The following is a 20,547-nucleotide window of genomic DNA, read 5'->3' as shown; positions in this document are numbered from 1 at the left end:
AAACTGTCAGGGCAGCCACAGAATCAAGATGGAGAATTTCTCCTCCCAGCTTCTCCACGCTGAGGAGCAGCTCCACCCCAGTGCAGGTCAGGCTTCCTTCTCAGCACATGAAGCAAAACCACTTGTGCTGCAGAGCTTAGCGGCGTGGGACCCTGCACTGCCTGGCAGGAGCCAGAGGGAGTGGGAAAGGTCAGTCCTGCCCGGGCTTCAGGCTGGAGGAGGAGGCAGGAGGTAGGCAGCCTTGGGATCCAAAGACTCCCTCTGGAGCACCAAAGCGTTGTTCTTCCCTTCTTGCCCCTCTCCCAGCAGGCAGCAGAAGCAGGGCAGAGACCCTCTGATGCTTTAAACCAGAAGAAATCTACCCCCCCAGGATGTTCAATAGCAATATCTCTAAATTAGCAGATAAGGAGCCCAAACCTGAGCCCTCCTGGGGACAGGATGGAAGCAGTAGGCTTCCAACTTTTGTGCTATTCTATCTGATAGGACAAAAAGGACCTGACGTATTATCGGTAACGGTGCTAGGGGGTTTTGGGTTTGTTGCTGCTCTCTGTTTTCCCTCAGCACCGGTCCCCAGTTCAACTTTATTTTGCTTGTTTTGTAATTCTTCAACAAAAATATGTGCATCCACACCATAATGAGCATGCAGCTTTGTGGCACAGAAGCAGACTGGCTCAGCAAAGGGCACCGCGCTTCCCCTCTGCTACATGGGGACACAATCATTCGCCACCAGATCCACTTGTTCTCCAAGATGACCCAAGAAAAGCATTGGTGTCAACGGCAGAAACAGCTGCCCCTGCCTCTCAGGGCAGCGGACTGAGAAATGCAGAGCACCAAAGTCTAAGGGCAGAGAACTAGAGAACAAATAAAGCAATCCTCCAGGGGAAATGAATTAAAACACAAAAAAATTCCCCAAAACACAGAAAAAAAAAGGAGTGGGAGGAAGGAGTAAGCACAGCAAAAACCTCCCCAGAGAGGCAGCATGAAAAACAGGCAACGTGGAACGTGAAAATTTCCACTGGTAATCGAATAACGGGCTGCTCCATCGCAGGATTTCTCAGTGCTGCAGCTGGCTGGAGCCACGGGGACCGTATTCCACTTTCAGAGTTCACTGAGCAATTGCTAAGGCAGGGGACGGGTGCCATATGTTACCAGCTGCGCTCACAGTCATCACTTTCCTCTTTTAATGCTGAGAGACTGTTTGGAAGCACAGAAGCAGAGAAACCTGCCCACTTCGTGCCTCTCCCCCGCCACCCGGTATTCTGGCAAAGCTGCCAGAAATGCCAACAGGCTCTGCCGGCGAGTCCAGGAGCAGGTCCCCATGCCAAGGAGTCGCCAGGCTGTGCTGGCCGCTCAGCCCCACCGGTGCCCACCACAAGTAGGGAGGTACAGAGATGGGTACCCAAGTAGGGAGGTAGAGAGATGGGTGCCCCACAGCCGCCCTCCAGCGAGGTGGTCCATACAGCCAGAGGCAGCACCTGGAAAGCATTTGAGCGTGCAGGAGGTAGACGGCAGGTACCAGGCTCTGCCCATCCCACATTACAGCCCACTGGCTCCACCACCCGCTTGCCTGACCCAGCCTGGCTCCTTCTGGCTCTTCTTTTGTGCTCTTAATTTTTTTCATCCTCCAGAGCTCCTCTCAGTTGTGCATGTAGTGAAGAAGTAATCATTTGGAAGGGGGGAGGGCGGGGGGAAGAGTTTGGGGGCTGCCCAGATCACACCAGGAGGAAATGTTAAATTCAGGATGGGAGGTGGCACCAGACTATTTCTAAGACCAAATGACCTTTTGCCTCCCGTGATTAGCAAGCAGAGCCCAACCTGAAAGAGCTCATCACATGCCAAGCTCACTTTCTTGGAAAGGATAGAGAACCCAAGGTTTGAACCCAGGGTCCCAAGCAGTCCACCTGTGGTAGAGCTGGCCTTTGGGGAAGGAGTTTTTACCAGGGCATGTAGTGACAGGACGAGGGGGAATGGCTTTAAACTGGAAGAGGGCAGGTTTATGTTAAATATTAGGAAGAAATTTTTCACTTTGAGGGTGGTAAGGCACTGGAACAGGTTGCCCAGATAAGTTGTGGCTGCCCCATCCCTGGAGGTGTTCAAGGCCAGGCTGGATGGGGCTTTGAGCAACCTGGTCTAGTGAGAGGTGTCCCTGTCTATGGCAGGGGGGTTGGAACTCTATGATCTTCAAGGTCCCTTCCAACCTAAACCATGCTGTGATTCTATGAAATGCACCAGGATCTCTGGCTAAAGATTTTTCTATCCTAGTTAAAAAACTTTGCATCCTATCGGCACTTAACACCCCGACATTATGGCAATCTGCAGAAACAGCCTATACCACCCATCGCTCATCTCAGAGGGACAAACCGAGAGACATCCTATAAATCTGTAAGACATTTAGGATTACCAAATACCTCATTTTACTAGGAACCGGCAAAGAATATGAGAAGAGTCATCAAGAGAAGCAAAAGGTGCATGTGGGCTGAGCAGAGTGTTGCTTTTGCAGCAACTCCTTTCAGGGCACCAGAGGACCCCCCACGCCTTGTAGCCCCGCTGACACCGAAGAGGCACAGGGCTCAGGGGAAGAGCGAGCACCATGGTCCCATCAACCTGAGAGATGCCCGAGTGGAGCCAAGCACGGCTGCAGCCCACGAGACAGCAGACTAGAGGGCAAGGCTCCTAGCCTTCAGAAAAGAGGCTTTTGCAGGAAAAACTGCTTTAGTTTTCAAGGATCATTTTAACTGACTGGTCTGATTTACTGTTCAGGCTCAGCGCTGCACAGAAACTTACCCAAGCAAAACACTACAGCTCTTTACAGTCTGAAGGCAAGTCAGCATTTGGGCTTCTGCGCCTCCCTTCCTGACAAGTAAGAGACAGAGAAAGTCTGGAAGAGAGAGGGCTCATTCTAAAGACCAGCCTAGATTTGCAAGCAGAGGGCTCTGCAGTTGCCTGAGGCCACATTCATTTACATTTTTAGAAATGCATTTTGGAATACTTTTTTTTTTTTTTTTTTTTTACAATGCATACAATGCATTTTTTATACGTGTACAGACACGCATAAAAAAGGACACATTCTTATTGTAATCCTTCTCCACACACTAACCAAATTTAAATTTAAAGAAGTACCTCTACCTCAAAAGGGACAATGTAGGAAAAACATATGGAATACAGTGATGTGCCCCAAATGTGTCTAATGCCAGTTTTTTCGAGAAACAGGTAGGTGGACAGGGAAAAGAAAGAAAGAAAGAAAGAATTAATTCCACAACTGAGAACCCCCTCTGCAAAGCATGTCACCCCACCAAGTTGTCTGCAGTTTTGAGGGACAGCACAGGAAGGTGAGGGAGAAAAAACACCAACAGCTAAGAAGGGAGAGAGAGAGAATACAACGGATTATCCATTTTTTTCAGGTATGCTCTGCCTGAAATTAGTTCCATTTCTCCTGCGTAGATAGAGGTAGAGAAGCGATGTCATGTAATACAACAATAAAGAAGGAAAAATCAGGCAGGCAATTCCAATGGGAAAGAATAGGAGATGGCATATTGCAACAAAACAGGAGTAATTGGAAGTGTTTAGCAGGAAAATATAACAATAGGGGACGAGATAAAGATACACAAAATAATGAATGAACCTTGTCTAGCAATGTAAGGGCACATTCAGAGATTTCTGTTAAAAGCTTTCAGTTGTAACCTGAACTGTATCTACAAAAAAAGGTGTTTTAAAAAATCCCAAGGAAGAACTAGCCCATGCAATTCATTGCCAGACTGTATATGACTAAAGCCAAGATTAATATTAAAAAAATCTGGAAGGGGCATAGAGCCTCTAGACTGGCTTCACACATGCCCACGCCACAGGAGGCTCTATGCCCCACAGCAGCCCCTCCAGCCAGCTTCAGAGCCAGCGCCTGCGGGGTTGCCTGACTGGACCCCCCGGCACCACGGACCACCAGCCCCCTCAGTCCGGCAGCGCCTATTAGCCTCACACCTTCTGCAAGGGCAAAATTGGGTGAGCTTAAGCAGCTACACTTTCAAGTCACCAGAAGTGACTAAGCAGGACTGGAGATGAATCCTATTCAGCATCATTACCAGGCAGAGCTGAAATATAAGCCTTTGTTTCTAACTCCCCCTTATCTGAGGAGCTCAAAGCACTTCACAATTATTTAGCTTAGACTTTGTGAAAGGCTTGTATGCTATTATCCCTAATTTTACCAGCTGGAAAATGGTGAGGGAGACAGGGAGCGCGGTACCCAGGGACACGCAGCGAGCTGGCAGCATGATGCAGGATAGGACCTGATGCCTGCAGCCCCCACTGCTCCGCAGCATCGGAAACAGGGTACTCTGGGACAGCAAGTCCCCAGGCTGTGTCCATAGGAACTGCCAGAGGTAAATATATTTACCCCTTCTCATCTGTCTCTCGTTAACAGACAAACACTCCCTTTCCATCCATAGCAGGAACAAAAGACAAAGCAGAGCAGCATAGGTCAATTTTTTTTTCAAGGCTACTACAGAGAGATTTAGGAATGTAAAGGAGGACAGTAAGAACAAAATACCCTGTGTCTAGCTGCAAAGGACCACCTAGGAGAATGTATTTGATTTTTTTTTTTATGTCAGCTAAAGGGGAATTTGAAAGTGAAGGACATTTACTGCTCTGGGGAGCTAATTACTGCAACAAGCAGAGCCCAAACAGGCAAAGATGAATGTAATTCACAAAGGAGGAATTTCAACACCACCAACCCTAAAACTCACTTTGGTCAACTGGCAGCTTGGCCAAATAACACACACACATGCTTCACAGAGGTAGCACAGCCACCGAGATGGCCTCAGAGAGATTAGGACATCTTAGGATCTCCAAATTTTACCTTCGTACACCAGAGCACAGCAATAGAGACAAACTCCTGCAACCTCTCTAAATAAATAAGAAATACACGAAATACAAAAAATATGCCAGAAAAAAATATGTGGGGATGTACAGTAGGTCCTTGCTGGTCTCACCTGGTTGAGATCACCAATGTTATGCCATTATTTAGCACTGACATCACCACTATATACCACTTCAAATCTTTCTAAAACACCCTCCCTTCAAACTGCTGCCTAACAGTGGTTTCTACTGCACAACAGCCAAGCTGTTCATCATGGGATCATAGGACAATTCAGGGTGGAAGGGACCTCAGGGGGTCTGTGGCGTAACTACAGGGTCAAGCAGGGTCAGCTATAAGGTCAGACCAGGCTGCTCAGGGCTTGATCCTGTCAGGTCTTGGAACCCTCCAGAGATGGAGCCTGTGCAACCTCTTGTGGCAGTCTGAACTGCTCGTTTCGATTTTTGCAAGCTGATGCTCATCTGCAAAAAGCCTGGCCTCCCCAGGACATGTACAGTGACAAACACTTTCCCCTGTCTCTCAGGAGAAGAAGAAAAAGACAGCATAGAAAGAAGAGCCCCCAAAGACTTCTATCAAAACCAGTAGATCTTTGTCTGCAAGACTGCCTCCTTCTCCGACACCTACCTCAAGCAAGGCCACCTTCAGCCCACTTGATGGCTGGAATAAACTACCAGCCACCAAGGTCCACGCACACCACATGAGCAGAAGTGACTGCTCTCACCGAGCCCCCCCCAGGTTTCCAGGAGCAAACGGTGCTCTCCCAAACTCGGCAAACCTGCAACATGACTTTCTCCCTCTGCTCTGTGCACAGACAGATCACGTATGGCAGCACTTGACAAAGAAGAGGGGAAGCTGCTGGCAACAAGCAGCAGCAGCTGGTACAGACTAATAAAAGTTCATTTTTTTTCTTTTTTGCCTGCTATATGCCCTTCAGCGCTCCACAGAGAAATTCTGGAGATTTTTGCTTGCAAGTTCAGCAAAAGAGACCTGCTTTCTTCTCTTGAACGCTTGTCTGAAACACAGGCAGCTCCTTCCCTTCCAGTGCTAAGTGTCTGGCTTGCATAAATCTTTCTTCCACCTCCTGTGCCACCAAAGCCTCTCAGATACACCCTACAGCTATCCCTGTCCCAGCCACAGGCTTGCAACTGGCCACACAATTACACGCCACAGTTCAAGGGCACAGAGGACCCCTACAAGACACACTCCTGAAGGCACAGTGAAAGTATCTATGGACTGAGTTCTGATCTGCACAGAGCTGCAAGTGACTTGGGCAGCTCAGCATTTGGAGATGAGACCCACCAAGCACAGCCGCAGCCAGCACTGACCTCATGCAGAGAGGTAGCTGGCTCTTCATCCCATCAGTGCCCTTGCCCACCACCGCTCCCAAGCCTGGCACGATGCTCAAACTTCATCGCAATGGGGCTGCCAGCCAAGAAAACACACCCAGCCCCTGGGAGCCGCCACAGCCAGGCACGACCCAGGGGAACAGGTCTGAGACCAAGGCACCAGCTTACCTGGGTAGGGCGAGACCAGTGAGAAACAGCAGAGAGCAGAAGTGCGGCTGGGCTGAGAGGGTGGACAGGGTGCCACCGAATAGCACCTAGTTAGTGTGAATCCTCTCTGCCCCCTTTCACCTACACCTGGCAGGAAGGAGACACCAGTGACCGTCCCTGCAGGCACTACCAGCTCCACAGCAGCTCCTGCCAGCCACCGAGACAGCCGTGTCTGAGTACTGCTTGTTTCTCAAGCCTGCACCGAAATTGCTCCTTCCCACTCTGCGGTACCGTGGAGGTTGTGGTTTCTCCCCCTGTCCAAACCCCTTTCATTATTTTCCTTTAACTCGTTTAGGATTGATGCTGTACAGCTGCTTCCCCCAAAATATAGAATACAAGAGCTGCAACCTCCTCAAGCGCTTTGAAACCCTTTCTCCCGCCCTGTCACTACCTGTTTAAGAAAAACCTCAAAGCTTGATTTCTCCCCTCACATCACTAACTCTTTCAGAGCTCAACGTTTTTGGGAGCACAGATAAAAAAAAACCCCACCGAGATAAAAGTCTGAAGCTTCTGAAGAGGCCTCTTCGCTATTATCTAAGTAAGGGTACAGGCACACAAACAACTCGATGCAGAGATATAGTGGAGTACAAATTTGCAGTGACTCATGCACTCTGAAGTAACTGCCATGTGCTCACTTCTACCCCACAGCAAAACACAAATTTATTTACCCATCAACATAAGATGAGAAGCACAAACCAGCATCTCAGATTGCACAGCACCCCTGGAGCTTTACCACCTAAAATTCCTGCACAGAAACCTCCTCCACTGCCCATATTTCAAGAGTTAAGACGTGGGGTAATTCCAGTGACAATCTGGAAAATACTGCTGTCCTGCCAGTGGTGACACTATGTTACTGGGATGCTGTTTTCCTTCACCTGCAAATTCTTTGCTGCCCTTAACTTCAAAAAGCAGCAGAGCAGCCCATATACTTCTCAGCCAGCAACAAGCAGGCCAGGACCCTGACACAACTGCCAGCCAGGTGTGCATGGTCCCCAGATCCCTCATTTAAGCGATACAGTTCTGTAACTCCCTTCTTCAGTATGCCCTAGCATCTTCCCAATTCAGCCACAAAGCCAAAATTTCCATACCAGTTGCTTAGGAACGCCATGGGGGAAGTTTCCAAAAGCAACCAAGTCTTCAGCCACTACTGGAAGAATTCATTTCACTCAACACCAGCTGCCTAACCCAAGTCTAACATCTAGGCTCTCTCTTTAGTCAACTTAGAGAAGGACGCATTTCATTTAAACAAAGATGGCTTACTCTCCAGATTTGTCCCTCGCTGTCCTCTGATCCCAGATATGGCCTCAACATCTATCTTAGGCAACGTGCCTGGTGTTAGCTGAGTGGGAGGCCACTCGTGCGATCTTCTAAAAATCTTCCCCCCACACCCCCAAGTGAAAGAGCATAAACTAGCCTCAGCCATTTCATGTCAGCCTCGGGGAACTGAACTCTGAAGGCAAACAATGGAGTTGCAGACTTTGTACATGAGCTATTCCTTTCTCATAAATCAATTACAAGGCCATGGTTCCAAAACATCCTGCAGAGCTGCACCCTTTTTTTTTTTTTTTTTTTTTTTTTTTGCCACCTCCCTCAGCCCCTGCAACTCAGTCTGGATGTCCTATATTCTTCGCCCTAACACATCTCACAGCCCAGGTATAACTCCTTCTTCCCAATGACGTAGCTCAGGAGGAGATGAGAAGAGGTGTAACAAGATATGAAAGACTTATTTTTGAAGCAGCTGAAGTAAATTGAAGACTGGTAAAAAAAGTTAAGCCTTGATACACAGCTCCCCACAGCAGAAGGCCCTTGAACCACATTACTGGCCTCATTCCTAGCTTCAGTGAGATTAGAACTTGCACTGCATGCCTAAATTCAGATAAGAGTCTGACAAAGTGCCTGGGGAGCCCTTATTACTCAGGCCATCAGAGATTTCAGGTCTTCAGAGCGGTACTAGATCCTGGCCAAGATCTCAATGAACAAAAAGAAACCTCAAGTGGAGACACCAAAAATGAGGGAGGGACCACCAACCATGTTTGCTGCTTGTGAGGTGGATAGCAGCGTCCTTTCAAGCCCTACCTGTACATCTCTGAAGCTGACAAGACTATTCTTTAGCAGCTGCAGAGTCCTGGACACATAGCCCTCAATGCTGCTCAGATGGAAGGAGCAAACACACATCCCAGCTGCTCTGCTGCAAGTTGGGATGTCCCAGTGCAGACAGCAGTCCCACGTGTCCCAGCCAACTCCCCCAAAACTCCTAGCTCCCCCCTCACAGGGCTGTATCACCCAGGTGAAAAGGGGAGACTCTTCCTTCAGCTCTTCCCTCAAACCACAGGACACAACAACTCAAATATCCCAGAGCAGCAAGTCTAAAATCAACAGTGCTCCAAACCCATCCATTTCACGCGTAAACGGAGAGAATAGAGATGCTAACAAACCTGTCTCCCTCCAGGCTTTGCCGCTGCCAAAAAAGAGCCATTCAATCTAATGAGTCAATTAAAAATTCATAACTGGATGAGAGAGGAAAAAAAAAGTTTGGTTCTGTTTCTGAGAAAATGAGCACAATAACTCTCATTTAGCTCTCGTGTACCTCTTCTTGTGTATTGTCTGCAGCAAGAAAGACAGACTGAAAACTCATGACCTGTAGCCTAGAGCTAAAACGACAGGAAAAGAAAAAAAAAAAAAAGAAAAAAAAAAAAGTGTGTGCTCTGTCCAGTCCTGCAGTGAGGAGCCCACTTCCCCCCACTTCCCTGGCAGGACTTCAAGGGCCCAACGGGGCTGAAGTCAGCCCTGATTCACATGAAGAGGAGCCAGAGGGGAGGCCCTCCATAAGGGCTTGCTGTCTACAGGTCATCACAGTGGGCACTCTGGAAAATTCAGTTTCTGTCAGAGTTAGGTTAAACCACAGAAAACACCTATGCAGCTACACACATTCAAAATGCAAGTGACTGTAAGTCACTTCTAAAGTGAATTTTCAGAAATGAATTAAGCTATACTAAATTAGGGCCCCAAATTCTGAGCACAAGCATCCATGAAAGGGCATAATGTGATTTAGCTAATCCACTAAAAGTTACTTTAGATGAATTTTCTTGAACATCCCAGACACATGTAAGCCCCAAAGCTGATGTCTTCAAAGCACTATTCATGGGTGTCTACAGAGTCCCAAATCTTATGTGTCTTGTACCAGTGGCAAGGGTGGGACAGAGCAAAACCATCTCACCCCAAAAGCCCCACGCTGGCCACCGAAGCAACTGCTTCAGTTAGCTACAGTTAAAACCTGGAGGGCAGTGGCTCCTCAGCCCCTGGGGAGAGCAGTGGAGGAGAGCTCCATCGGACACGCGGGCTATGCTCACTTGCATCCTCGTCCCATGCCTGCCGCTAAGGCAGGTACTCCCACTTGCTCTAACAGCTCTCCTGTAAGGACCCCAGTTCACGGGCTGGTTTCCACCGGGTGCAGCTCCCTGGCAGAGGAACCCAGCTAAAAACCCAGACTGCCACAACTCCACCCTGCCCCCAGGCACTTTTTTTTTTTTTTTTCCACCGGGTGTTGGTTTTCAATGGGTTTCACTCCCTGAGGTGACTTTACAGTGGCAGCGCTGACTCAGTCTTGTTTAAACTAAAGGGGGAACTGCAAACCTGGACACCTGAAGCAAATCACAGAACTACGAAAAAAAAAAAAAAAAGGAATAGAAAAGAGTATTCAGGCATCTACCTCCTGACTTCTCATGGACATCAGATGGGAAAGCCGGCACTTAAATAAGCGCCTGTACCCAGGCTGTGGGGCTTCACCCGTGAGAATGGCTGGGCTGGCACCTCCGAAGGGAAGGAGCCAAGGCACACACAAGCAGGTGGCAAGGAGCACAGCCCAAAGGAGGGCTATTGTGATTTAAACTCACACCTCAGCTCCTTTCACAACGGGTTTCCTGTGTCAACAAGGCCTGAAACAGCAACACCTTGACTGGCTAGCACGTCTGGATAAAGCCAAAGTGGTTTCCAAACCGGAAAACCGGAGACCAGCAGGCTCACAAACCTCTCCCAAGGGAAGCAAGCCTGCTGTCTGTGTGCTTCAACTTGCTAGAGGGGCACCTCTGCGCTGTGGAGGAGCTCTTTTAGGAGTCCTTCAGCCAAAGAGTTTGATGGAAGCTATTTGACCACTGCTAGAGGAGTTAGAGATTTCAAACCCAGCCCCATTTTGAGATACAGAAAGCAAGCTGAAGCTTGAAAAGGTCAAATCAGCTAGTCAGAGAGGTGCTGTGGAACTACTCCAGATTTTAAAGAACCTGTTTTCGATTTTTATAACGCAGACAAAAAAAAAAAAAATAACCCGCAAACCAATTCCCCCACATTCATCTGCAGACAGCTCAATTTGATCAGTGTGCTGGTTTCAGGACACATTCAGCACTGCCCTCTGTACACAGCCTGAAGACAACCGTCTCTCCCGTTCCCTTTATGTGATGTTCGTTATCACTCCTCTTCCCTGCTCTGCTATTTCACCACCTTTGGCACACAGCTCTCTCCTCTGCAGCTTGTGCCATCTGGAGCAGCATCCCTTACCCCTCTCTCTCTCTCTCTCTGCGTAAATCGGTTCTACATCCTTTTTGCTTTCAGCCACAGCTTCACATGTTACTCTCCAGCTATGCTGCCTGGTTTCTCTTCTTTATAAGGGTCTTACTACTAGAGAAAGCTTGATTTCTCCTACACCTATACCATGATTTCCTGCAATTCAAACCACTGTGCTGTCTGCTCTCTGCTCCTATTCTCCTCCCTAGTGTTTTTTCTGATGGCTTAATGAGGACCACATCGCACATGGAGGGTTCATGGGCTTTTGCTGCATGCTGGCTGGGAGATTCCCCACTGCCCCCAGCCATGCCGTTAGCAGGACAGCTTACCCACAAGGTTCATCTTGGCGCTGTAACTCCCAAAATACCTCTCGTCGGTGTTGGGCGTGTGGCACTCGTACTCCCCGGCGTCCCGGTCCTGCAGCTCGGTGATGTGCAGCAGGACGGCGTCCCCCTGCACCCGCTCCACATAGATGCCCCGGCTGCGCACACGCTGGGTGTAGATGGCGTAGGGGAAGGAGGGGTCGACGGTGCTGACGATCTGCACCTCCCGCTCAGGGGCCGAGGGCAGGTAGATGGACCACTGGAAGTTCTGCTCCGCCGGGCCCTGGTAGCCGCTCACCTTGCACCACAGCGTGACGTGAGACCCCTCCGTGCGGTAGAGGGGTCCTTCCTGCACCGCCACTTGCCGCTGGGCCAAGGCCATGCCTGCAGGAGAGGAGCCCAGTGTTATTTCTTGGCAAGCAGCCCCCATGCCTCCCCCTCCCCGAGATGTACCAGTCCCACCCCTTCCACAGCCACGCTCGGCAAGGCAAGCCCTCGCACCCCATGGCACAACTGCACCTTGGGCTCTGGCACAGCACCCCCCCAGCTACGCTGCAGCTTTCTTGCTGACCCAAGTGAAGTTGTTTTTCTAAAACTGCCCATGAAAAAAAGCCGTGTTGAGATAACATGCAACCTTTCTTTGACAGCGGTAAGAATCCAGGCACGAAAAGGTACTGCGCCACGTGGCAACAAACCAGAAACTCAAGCTGACAGGGTTCTGTTTTCAGTACTATTATTTTCCAACCTCATCATCCTGCAATCCCAGGCACAGGTTGCTGCCAGAAGGCACTGGGAGGTGGCACACACCCACTCCACAGCACCCCAGTGACGCTGGTGGGGCTCCCCAGTTTGGCAGCAACTCCCTCTTCTCCTACCGCAGCCCAACCAGGACCGTCTTCCACCAGGAGAGAGACCCACATGCAAGCCAGGAGGCTACATTCCCTCTCCTTGGGTATCCAGGCCACCCAACAGCAATGGCACCAGCACTCATCCTCCATCAGCAAACCCACCATAGGCTTTGGCTAGTACAAAATCCCATTCTTCTTCCCCCCCAAATCCAGCAAGCCTTCTCCAGTCTTTCTGTTACACTTGCAAAGGCACACAGGGAAATACCACATTTCCGGCACTGCCTTCCCAAGTCTATTTGAAAGGAGTATACTTAGTACATAACAAAAACAATTAAAGTTAATGGAGGGAGTGGGCATATTACACTAAGACTTCCCGCCCCTGGCTGCTGGAAATCGAGACCCAGTACTGTGCATTGTACACACGCAAACTCTCGCGGCACGGAACAAAGACAGTCCCGCAGCACGGCGACTGCGATCTGCTGTATTTTTACACAGATTATGGATGGCTGGCCCTTGGGCTCATGGCACATTACCAGCACAGCCCTCCAGGGGCCAGATAAATTACAGCAATCTATCTTGTTTGTTGCTACATCAAAGGCTCGAGGTCTGGAGACCACGGTGGGTGTTCATCAGTTATTGAGTTACCAGCAGCATGCGCACATGGCGAGGCCAATCACCCTGGCTTCTGTGACTGCTTGCTTGCCATCATAAAACAGCAATAAGCCGATTTAAAGCGAGTCCTGCATAATCACGTTTCCAAATTTCATCCTCTGTGTGCGCCTACACGTTGGGGTGGGATTTTTTCCCTCCTCCCCTCTCTAATTTTCGACAACAATGCTCGAGTCCAGAGAAGAATTCCACCTTTCAAAAAGTAGCAACTTGCAGGTGGAAGAGGTAGCCCGGCATCTGGGGATTACCGACTCAAGCCCGCCCTCTGGACACGGATGTCCAGAGACGAAGTTTTTCTCCACAGTCAGCCTGGACCGGAGCCAGGAGAGACGGGTCTTACCAGCTTAAAACAAATTGTGAAAAATGGGTTCAGCACATCCATCAGGCCATGCAGCTGAACAGATGGAGTGCAATTCAAACTATTAACTTGGGCTCAGCTCGCTGCTGCTCCAAATTATGTTTCTTTTTACTCTTTATGAAATAATGTGATTTAAGGGGAGGACGGGGAAAGCTAGCACAGTCGAAACGAACGGGGAGAGGAACAACAGAGGCAAACGCTCCCCCAGTGTTTGCAGTAGCAATCTCTTCATCCTGAGGAAAGATACCGCTAGAGACAACTAACACATCTAAGGTGCAGACAGCCTCTTCTCTCACCCCATAAAGGCCAAAGGACAAAGCAAATTCTACAGCCTTTGAAGTGAACTGGTTTTAAAGCAGCAGGAAGCGTAAGATCTTTATTGCACACCTAAAGACAGCTCATAATTCAATTTTTGTATGCACATGTAGCCTTGCTACAGCATACAGATACCCTGCACGCAATGACATAATTAGAGTTGCACCACAAGGCAAACATGCAGCGGTAGGAATTAAAAGTTGCACACGCAACACTCATTCAGGTATTTCTCATCTTAGTTCACAACCTTGTTTTTTTGCAGGCTTTTAACGCAATGCTGATTTTTTTTTTTTTTTTTAACATAGGAATTCTTTGAGGCATTTTCCAACTATCCAGTTGAAAAACATAATTTTATCAGAGACGTGTGTCGGTCCTCCCAAAGCTCGCTGGCAAGATCACAACCTCAGGGACCCACAGCCCAGATCTCTGCACACTGATGCACGCAGCTTTTTGGCAGATGTCAAATCCCACCACCCTCATGGCCAGCGCTAACGTGAGCTTCCTTCTTCCCTTGCTGGTGGTTTTTGGGACCTTGCCTGTAACCCTACAACCTGGAGTCCTGCTCCAGGTTTGGAAGAGACGCACCTTCTACATTCCTCCTATCCTACTCCTTCTTGCATTGGATTACTGCACCTTCATGATCCAGCCAAAAGCAAGAGAGGCAAGAGCCGAAGAGCACCTTGCTTCCTGGCTCCAGGTGTCCAAGCAGCTGAGGGACAGAAGAAGCCGGTGCAGAAAAATCCCTGCTCAGCTCAAGCGTGGAAGGAAAACCATTCAGGGTCTTGCTACAACTTGCAGCAAGTTGCCATTCAGCCTCCAAGAGGTGAGACACAAAGGCTCAGCAGTGGGTTGAACGGGGTGGATGTCCAGAAGGACAGTGAGTGGCACATACACAGTGCTCGTCCCCCTGCATGGCCGCAAACTCCTGCTCCAACACAGCTGGGCACAAATGCTTTCCAACACTTAAAAAAAAAAAAAAAACAAACCCACACGGCAGAAGCAGAGATACTTCTCCAATAAATCATTTTAACTGAGAAAGGGAAAGAGAAAAACAGCCAGCCTGAGACAGACATCCACCACTACAAGTTTTTTCCTCAAACAGTTAAATTGAAGGGTGTTTGTCAGTTTTCCAGCTCTGGGAATTGCTATATCCGCAAACATGCAGTATCAAGAAAAGAACTACAGTTCTTAGCAAGCAAGCATTCTGATTAACAAAAATAATGTGCCTGAGATCCCATTTTAAACTCTTATCTTCCCCTCTCGAAGTGAGAGAAGAGCTCACTGGAGGAGGAGCTGTGTGCTCCACACCTCCCTTAGGACGCCCAGGAGACAGATATGGTGGCATTTGGCAGGTACTTCACTGGCACAGCTGGCTTTTAATTGCAAATCCAATATAATTTACTGACAATGCAAGGGCTGATATGGAGGAGGTAGCGAGCCAAGAGCTACTTTAAAATTAATAAGAAATGATAGGTTTGTGCATCTGTTTTTTTCCAAAAGGCAGCAAATCCCCCATGATAAGGAGGAAGTGTTCCCTGATCCTTATCCCCTACAGATGAGGGTTATTGTCGCCAGCCTTTTGAGCTAAGAGCAAGCCAAACAACAGCCAGGCAGCTCTCAAGACTTCCGCTGGCTTACCCATCTCCCAAGCCATGTTTAGAAGACAGGGGATGCATGGGGGAAAGAGGAGGAGGCAGCGGCAAGAGGGGATGGTGCAGCCAGGTGATTAGACTCAAGGTCTCGCAGCAAGGGGACCATGCAGGACCCAGGCACCAGCAGATGCCCGGTCTGGTCCCTGCACCTCCCCTATGCCAGCCTGCCTAGAAGGCTCCAGGGCCATGGCCGTGTCATGTGAAGTAGCTCTGAAAAGCAGGTGAAAGGCAAGGGAGACATGCAACGTCAAGAGTCATCTGGTCATTCGTGTGTTCCTTGTCATACCACAGCCAGGACTTCAATGACTCTCTGTTCAATCTACAGATAAGAAAGGAACGTCGAGCATCCCTGCCAGCCAGGCATCTCGCTCAGAAGCACTGTAGCTCAGCTTCCGAGTACGCTTTGTCTTTGCAAAATCCACATCCTCCCAACGACATCAGCTGACTACAGCAAGATCTGACATTTCCACGGGGAGACATGCAGAGCTCAGATTTTCTAGACACGACTGGTCATTTCAGATGCCTGATTTGAAATACTTTGAAAATGCCCCATTTCAGAAAGTGCCAAACACTTACTCTTTGGGAAGGAGGTGGACCTTCAGGTCCCTTTCAGAAGAACAGGTGTGCAAAATTCCATCTCAGAACATTGATTCAAGGCTTACCACAAGGGATAGGTGAGTGTAATGAAAGAAAGGATGTCTGGGCACACAGAAACTCTGCCACAGCATTGACACACCAAAAGAATAAATAAAACTTAGGGACAGAATGGCGAGGAATCTCTTGCACGAACACTCCTACCATCTCCGAGAGTGTGGGCTTATGCCTACACCACACCCAAAGGCACCACAGCAAGTTACATCAAGGTATCTTAGATATCAATAATCACTGCCAGTATACCTTTAATCTAAAAGAGAAACTTGAGCTCTTAGAAGGAGTATTATCCTGGGTCTCTAATCATTAGAGAACAATTAAAAAAAAAAAGTATTTATATTTTTCCATATCTTCCAGAAGCATAGGGCTGACAGTGCTGAACACCAAATGGATTATGTAGCTTGAGGGGATGTTTCTACCCCTGCAGCTTTACAGCAGTATTCCTTCACTTAGAAGCTCTAAAGAAGTGTTTGTCAATAACTGGTAACACTAATCCTAAATTTCATTTAAAAATTACTTTATGCCTTTGACTACAGTTACTAGACAGAAAACGTTTCCAAAGAGATCCCCCTCCTACCTCTCCCCATACTTTGCACAAATACACAGAGCATATTTGGGTTTTTTTGTCGTCACTATTGTTTGTTCAATTTATAGGTGCTCCTGAGAAAGTGTCAGAGAAGAGCAACAATGATGACAAACACTAGGGAATGGCTTCTACGTAAGAAATAATGGAGCAGGTGAGGTCTCTGGCCTGGAAAAGAGATGACTTTAAGAGGATCTGGCAAAGATCTATAAAAATACCTGTGCCATGGAGAGGACAGTAAAGAATTGACCATTTACCATCTCTTCTAGTTTAAAAAACCAAGGACTGTCAACTGAAACTGGTCAGATCCAGTTCTATAACAAGTGAGGCAGTTCTTGCAGCTGCATATAGCAGACCTGGGGACATTCTAGCCAAGGGATGCTGTGGACATGGAAAATTTACATAGGTCGAAATGTGGGTGGGACAAGTACTTGAAATAGGACTACTAAACAGGTAGATCACATCAGGTTCGGGAGGCTCCCCAAACAAGCTACAGTTGCGTATCTGTCTGCCTACAGCTTTTTGAGCCGTGACCTTGAGCTAGGTGGAAGAGCCTTAGTCTGAAGTGGTACAGCTGTCCTCATGCCCCTTCACAACCCGTGTCACTGCAGGCTATACTCTTCAGCCATACGGGTCACATCTGGTCTGCAGAATATGCATTGGCTATGATACAACAGAAGCTAAAAAAAAAAAAAAAAAAAAAAAAAGGGACCATTTTAGCTTTTTCTCTGGAAGCGTGGCTATCCGCTCTGAACACAGCTAATTGAGTTGGTTCCCTCAAAACACTGTCAGAACTGAAGCAGGAGCCTGTGCCCGCATGCAGGGAAGGGAAGGGGAGCGTGCATAAACCCTATTTGGCTATGACAAATTAGCATCTGCAGCAAACCACAGGACCTGGCAGGAAGTCCCCCATAATGAAGACAATTCAGACGCAAGTGCTAAAGAGCAGTTACGCTAAAGCGCCTACTTCCTAGCTTAGGAGATGCTTTGGGCATGCACAGCCCAAGAGCGGGTGCCAGCACCGAGTGCATCACAGGCGGTGGCAACTGCTGGCCTCCCGCAGGTCTGGGGCTTGCTCAGGCAAGAGCGGCGCAGGAGCCCGGGCTCACCACCCGGCTGGCCCTGGCCTTCCTGGCATGGCGTGGTTTGAGGTGAGGCGAGTGCCAGCAGACTCTTCCTCCGGCTGTGCTCGGCGCCTTCAGCCCAGGCCCGGCACCACAGGAGGCAGCAGGCATACCTGCACTCCGTGCTGACCCGGGGGGCGAGGAAAGGGATGCCATGCCCACAACAACAAAACAGTGTTTTCATCCAATCCAAGGCCGCTCTTGCTTTCTTAGCCAGCGCTGTTAATTTGTTGCTCACCCCCTGCCTCCCCTACACTGGCAGCCCACCCCAAACAAGGACGGCAGCGCTGCGGGGCAATGCCACAGCCTGCAGTTTACAGGCCACAGGCCATGGGCAACAGCAGGGCCGGCAGAAGCAGCCTTCGTGCCTTGGCTGCTTTCACAAAGTACATGCGTTTAATTGCAGCCCAGCAAGCAGGGCTCCCCCTCAACTCGCTCCTCCTCAGGGTTTCCATTCCCCTACCCCAAAACAGGAGCATTGTGCCCTGAGCAGGCCTTTGCTTCCAGCGAGTTGTTCAGGGACAGTTAACATCCTCCGAGTTCACGTTCCGTCTTAATTCAGATTAATTTTCCAGTTTCCTTTAGGCATGATGCTTCCCAGGGGATGGCCCTTCCTCTCTCCCTTCTGTCCCCCAGGGAGGAACAGACACTTCTTGCCAAAACTTACTTAGCTCTGCTCTGGAGTCCAGAGAAAAATCAGGGACCAATATCCACAAAATGGTGTTTCGTCTCAAGAAGGCTCTTCCAAACTCACCGCTGTCCAGCCACCAAGAACACTTCCCCAAGCATCCGTCTTTCTTTTCCTTGGCTGAAGACTACCGTAATCTCTATGGGAGACTCTGCCCCAACAGGCAACACCAAAACAGAGACACATCTTCTAGCAACATGCACCTGCTATTCTGTGAAGTCTCCTGTTAACGCATACAAATAAAAATTAGGTTCGAGCTTAATTTTTGCATAAATGAGTCACAGCAGGGGCAATCTCTGTACACTGCAACCTGCTGCCAGATGGAAAAAACACAATGCTATCAGAAGAAAACATGTGGTAACACCACCCCCCCACCCCCCCTTATTACTGTAAAGCCTCATTCTGGGAAAATACAGTATTTTGCTTGATGTATTTTTTTGCCATGCCAAGAGAGTTCACAGTACTGAAAGGCTGGCTGGAGTCACCTGCAGAACAACAACTCTGTCCCTATCCTCCACCCTTTTTCTTTGATGTTTAAATCATGCTACCAAGGGTGCTTGATCCCCTATCTTCCTCCTCCACTCCTGCCACCATCCCACCACTCCCAGCACATGGACCATCTTTCCTGAACTGACTCAAAAAGCTATTCATTCCTCATTCAAATTCCTCCCACTGCTGAGCCAACTAAGGATGGCTAAGTAGGGAGGTCAGCCAGGAACAATTTATACAATAATTGGTATGGAAATATCACAATCAGTGGGGAAATATCAAAGCACGGGCAAACGAGACAGGAGCCGCCAATGAAGCTCTTTGTTCTTCCAACACAACTGCTTTCACTCATCTCTGCTAGCTGCTCCGTCTTACAGCCGCTCACTGCCACAGCAGATGTTTACTGCCTTTTAAGAAAAATGTTTTCAATAAATATGAAAGAGGTGACATTTCTTTTAATCACCATAGATTGTTCTGGCCTGTGACTAGCTTCCCAAGTTCTGACTGCAAAAGAGGTCTTGTACCTCTGCTATAATTATGCATCCAGTCAGACATCCAACCCCCTCGCCAAGATCAGAGCCATTTTTCATCCTTTGGTTCTTCTCAGAACTGGTCCTCATATTGACAGACGACTTCCTTACTTTCCACAGTACAGCATTGGTATTCTACAGCTGCAGAGTGTTAAATGTGATCTGCCCTTCTGATTTTTTCTTTTTTTTTTTTTTTTTTTTTAAGCAAACCTCATACTGTATGGATGTCACATTCCCCTAACTGCTCCTTCTCTGTGTTTACAATTAGGCCAGTTAAAATACACTAGCTTTAACACCACCTCAGAATGGCATATTCTTAAGCCACAGATCATCTCTGTTACTAAAACCTTTTAACTTCTAAAAATGTTGGAAGGAGGAAAGAATAATTCATTATCTATGTTGGACACTGAGAAGACAAGACACAATAGGCTTGGACTTGAACAGCACAGATTCAGGTTGGACATGGGAGCTCGGTATATTTTTAACTTCCCAGCAGCAAGGAAAGTGAGGCACCAGAGAGACTGCTTTGTGAAACTTAAGTCTCTCACACTGCAGCTCCCTCTGACAGACATTTACTTTAGAATCATAGAATCGTCTAGGTTGGAAGGGACCCTTAAGATCATCAAGTCCAGCCACCAACCTAACGCTGCCAAAACCACCACTAAACCACATCCCCAAGCACCACATCTACACGTCTTTTAAATAGCTCCAGGGATGGCGACTCCACTACCTCCCTGGGCAGTCTGCTCCAATGCTTAACAAGCCTTTCTGTGAAGAACTTTTTCCTAATATCCATCCTAAACCTACCCTGGTGTAACTTGAGGCCATTTCCTCTTGACCTCTTCTCGCTAGTAACAAGTGATAGGACAACCCCCACGTCTCTTCAACCTTCTTTCAGGCAGTTCTAGAGAGTGATAAGGTCTCCCCTGAGCCTCCTTTTCTCCAGGCTGAACAATCCCAGACAGAATACTTTCTGCAGGAATAGCATAGGTGGAGATGAACCTGCCCTGGAGGATAGACTACACGGGATCTCCCTGCTCTTACAGTTCTATCATTCTTGATCATCCCATCACAGTGTAGGTTTAAAGTTACTTGGCTGCACTAAAGTCTGAAAACTACTCTTCAATCTAGTATAGCTTTGAAAAGTCACAGAGCCAAGTGTCCAGAAGCCAGGCAGCCACACCTGCGGTCAGAGAAAAGAGCAATACTCCATATTAACAAAAGGCAGGAGGATGGCAGGGCAGCCTTTCCGCACACAGGCCCCGGGGCTCGGCAGCTCATGCTGCTCACCCTCCTTACTTCACATAGGCTTTGAAGAAGCTGGTGGATCAAGGTGTACC

At 48.5% G+C, this 20,547-nt stretch overlaps 1 protein-coding gene across 1 annotated transcript in view; it reads right to left on the bottom strand.

The window, feature by feature from the left end:
- Nucleotides 1-20,547, bottom strand: part of IGSF3 (immunoglobulin superfamily member 3) — a 103,134-nt gene that overhangs the window by 62,659 nt on the left and 19,928 nt on the right. Inside the window, exon 2 of the mRNA XM_082498230.1 lies at nt 11,307-11,684. Coding sequence (XP_082354356.1) covers nt 11,307-11,684 — 378 coding nt within the window. The remainder of the gene's footprint in view (nt 1-11,306; nt 11,685-20,547) is intronic.

The sequence above is a fragment of the Vanellus vanellus genome (genome assembly GCF_965231255.1).
Source record: "Vanellus vanellus genome assembly, chromosome: 1".
In the NCBI taxonomy this organism is placed as follows: Eukaryota; Metazoa; Chordata; class Aves; order Charadriiformes; family Charadriidae; genus Vanellus; species Vanellus vanellus.
This window is presented reverse-complemented; position numbering and strand designations above follow the sequence as displayed.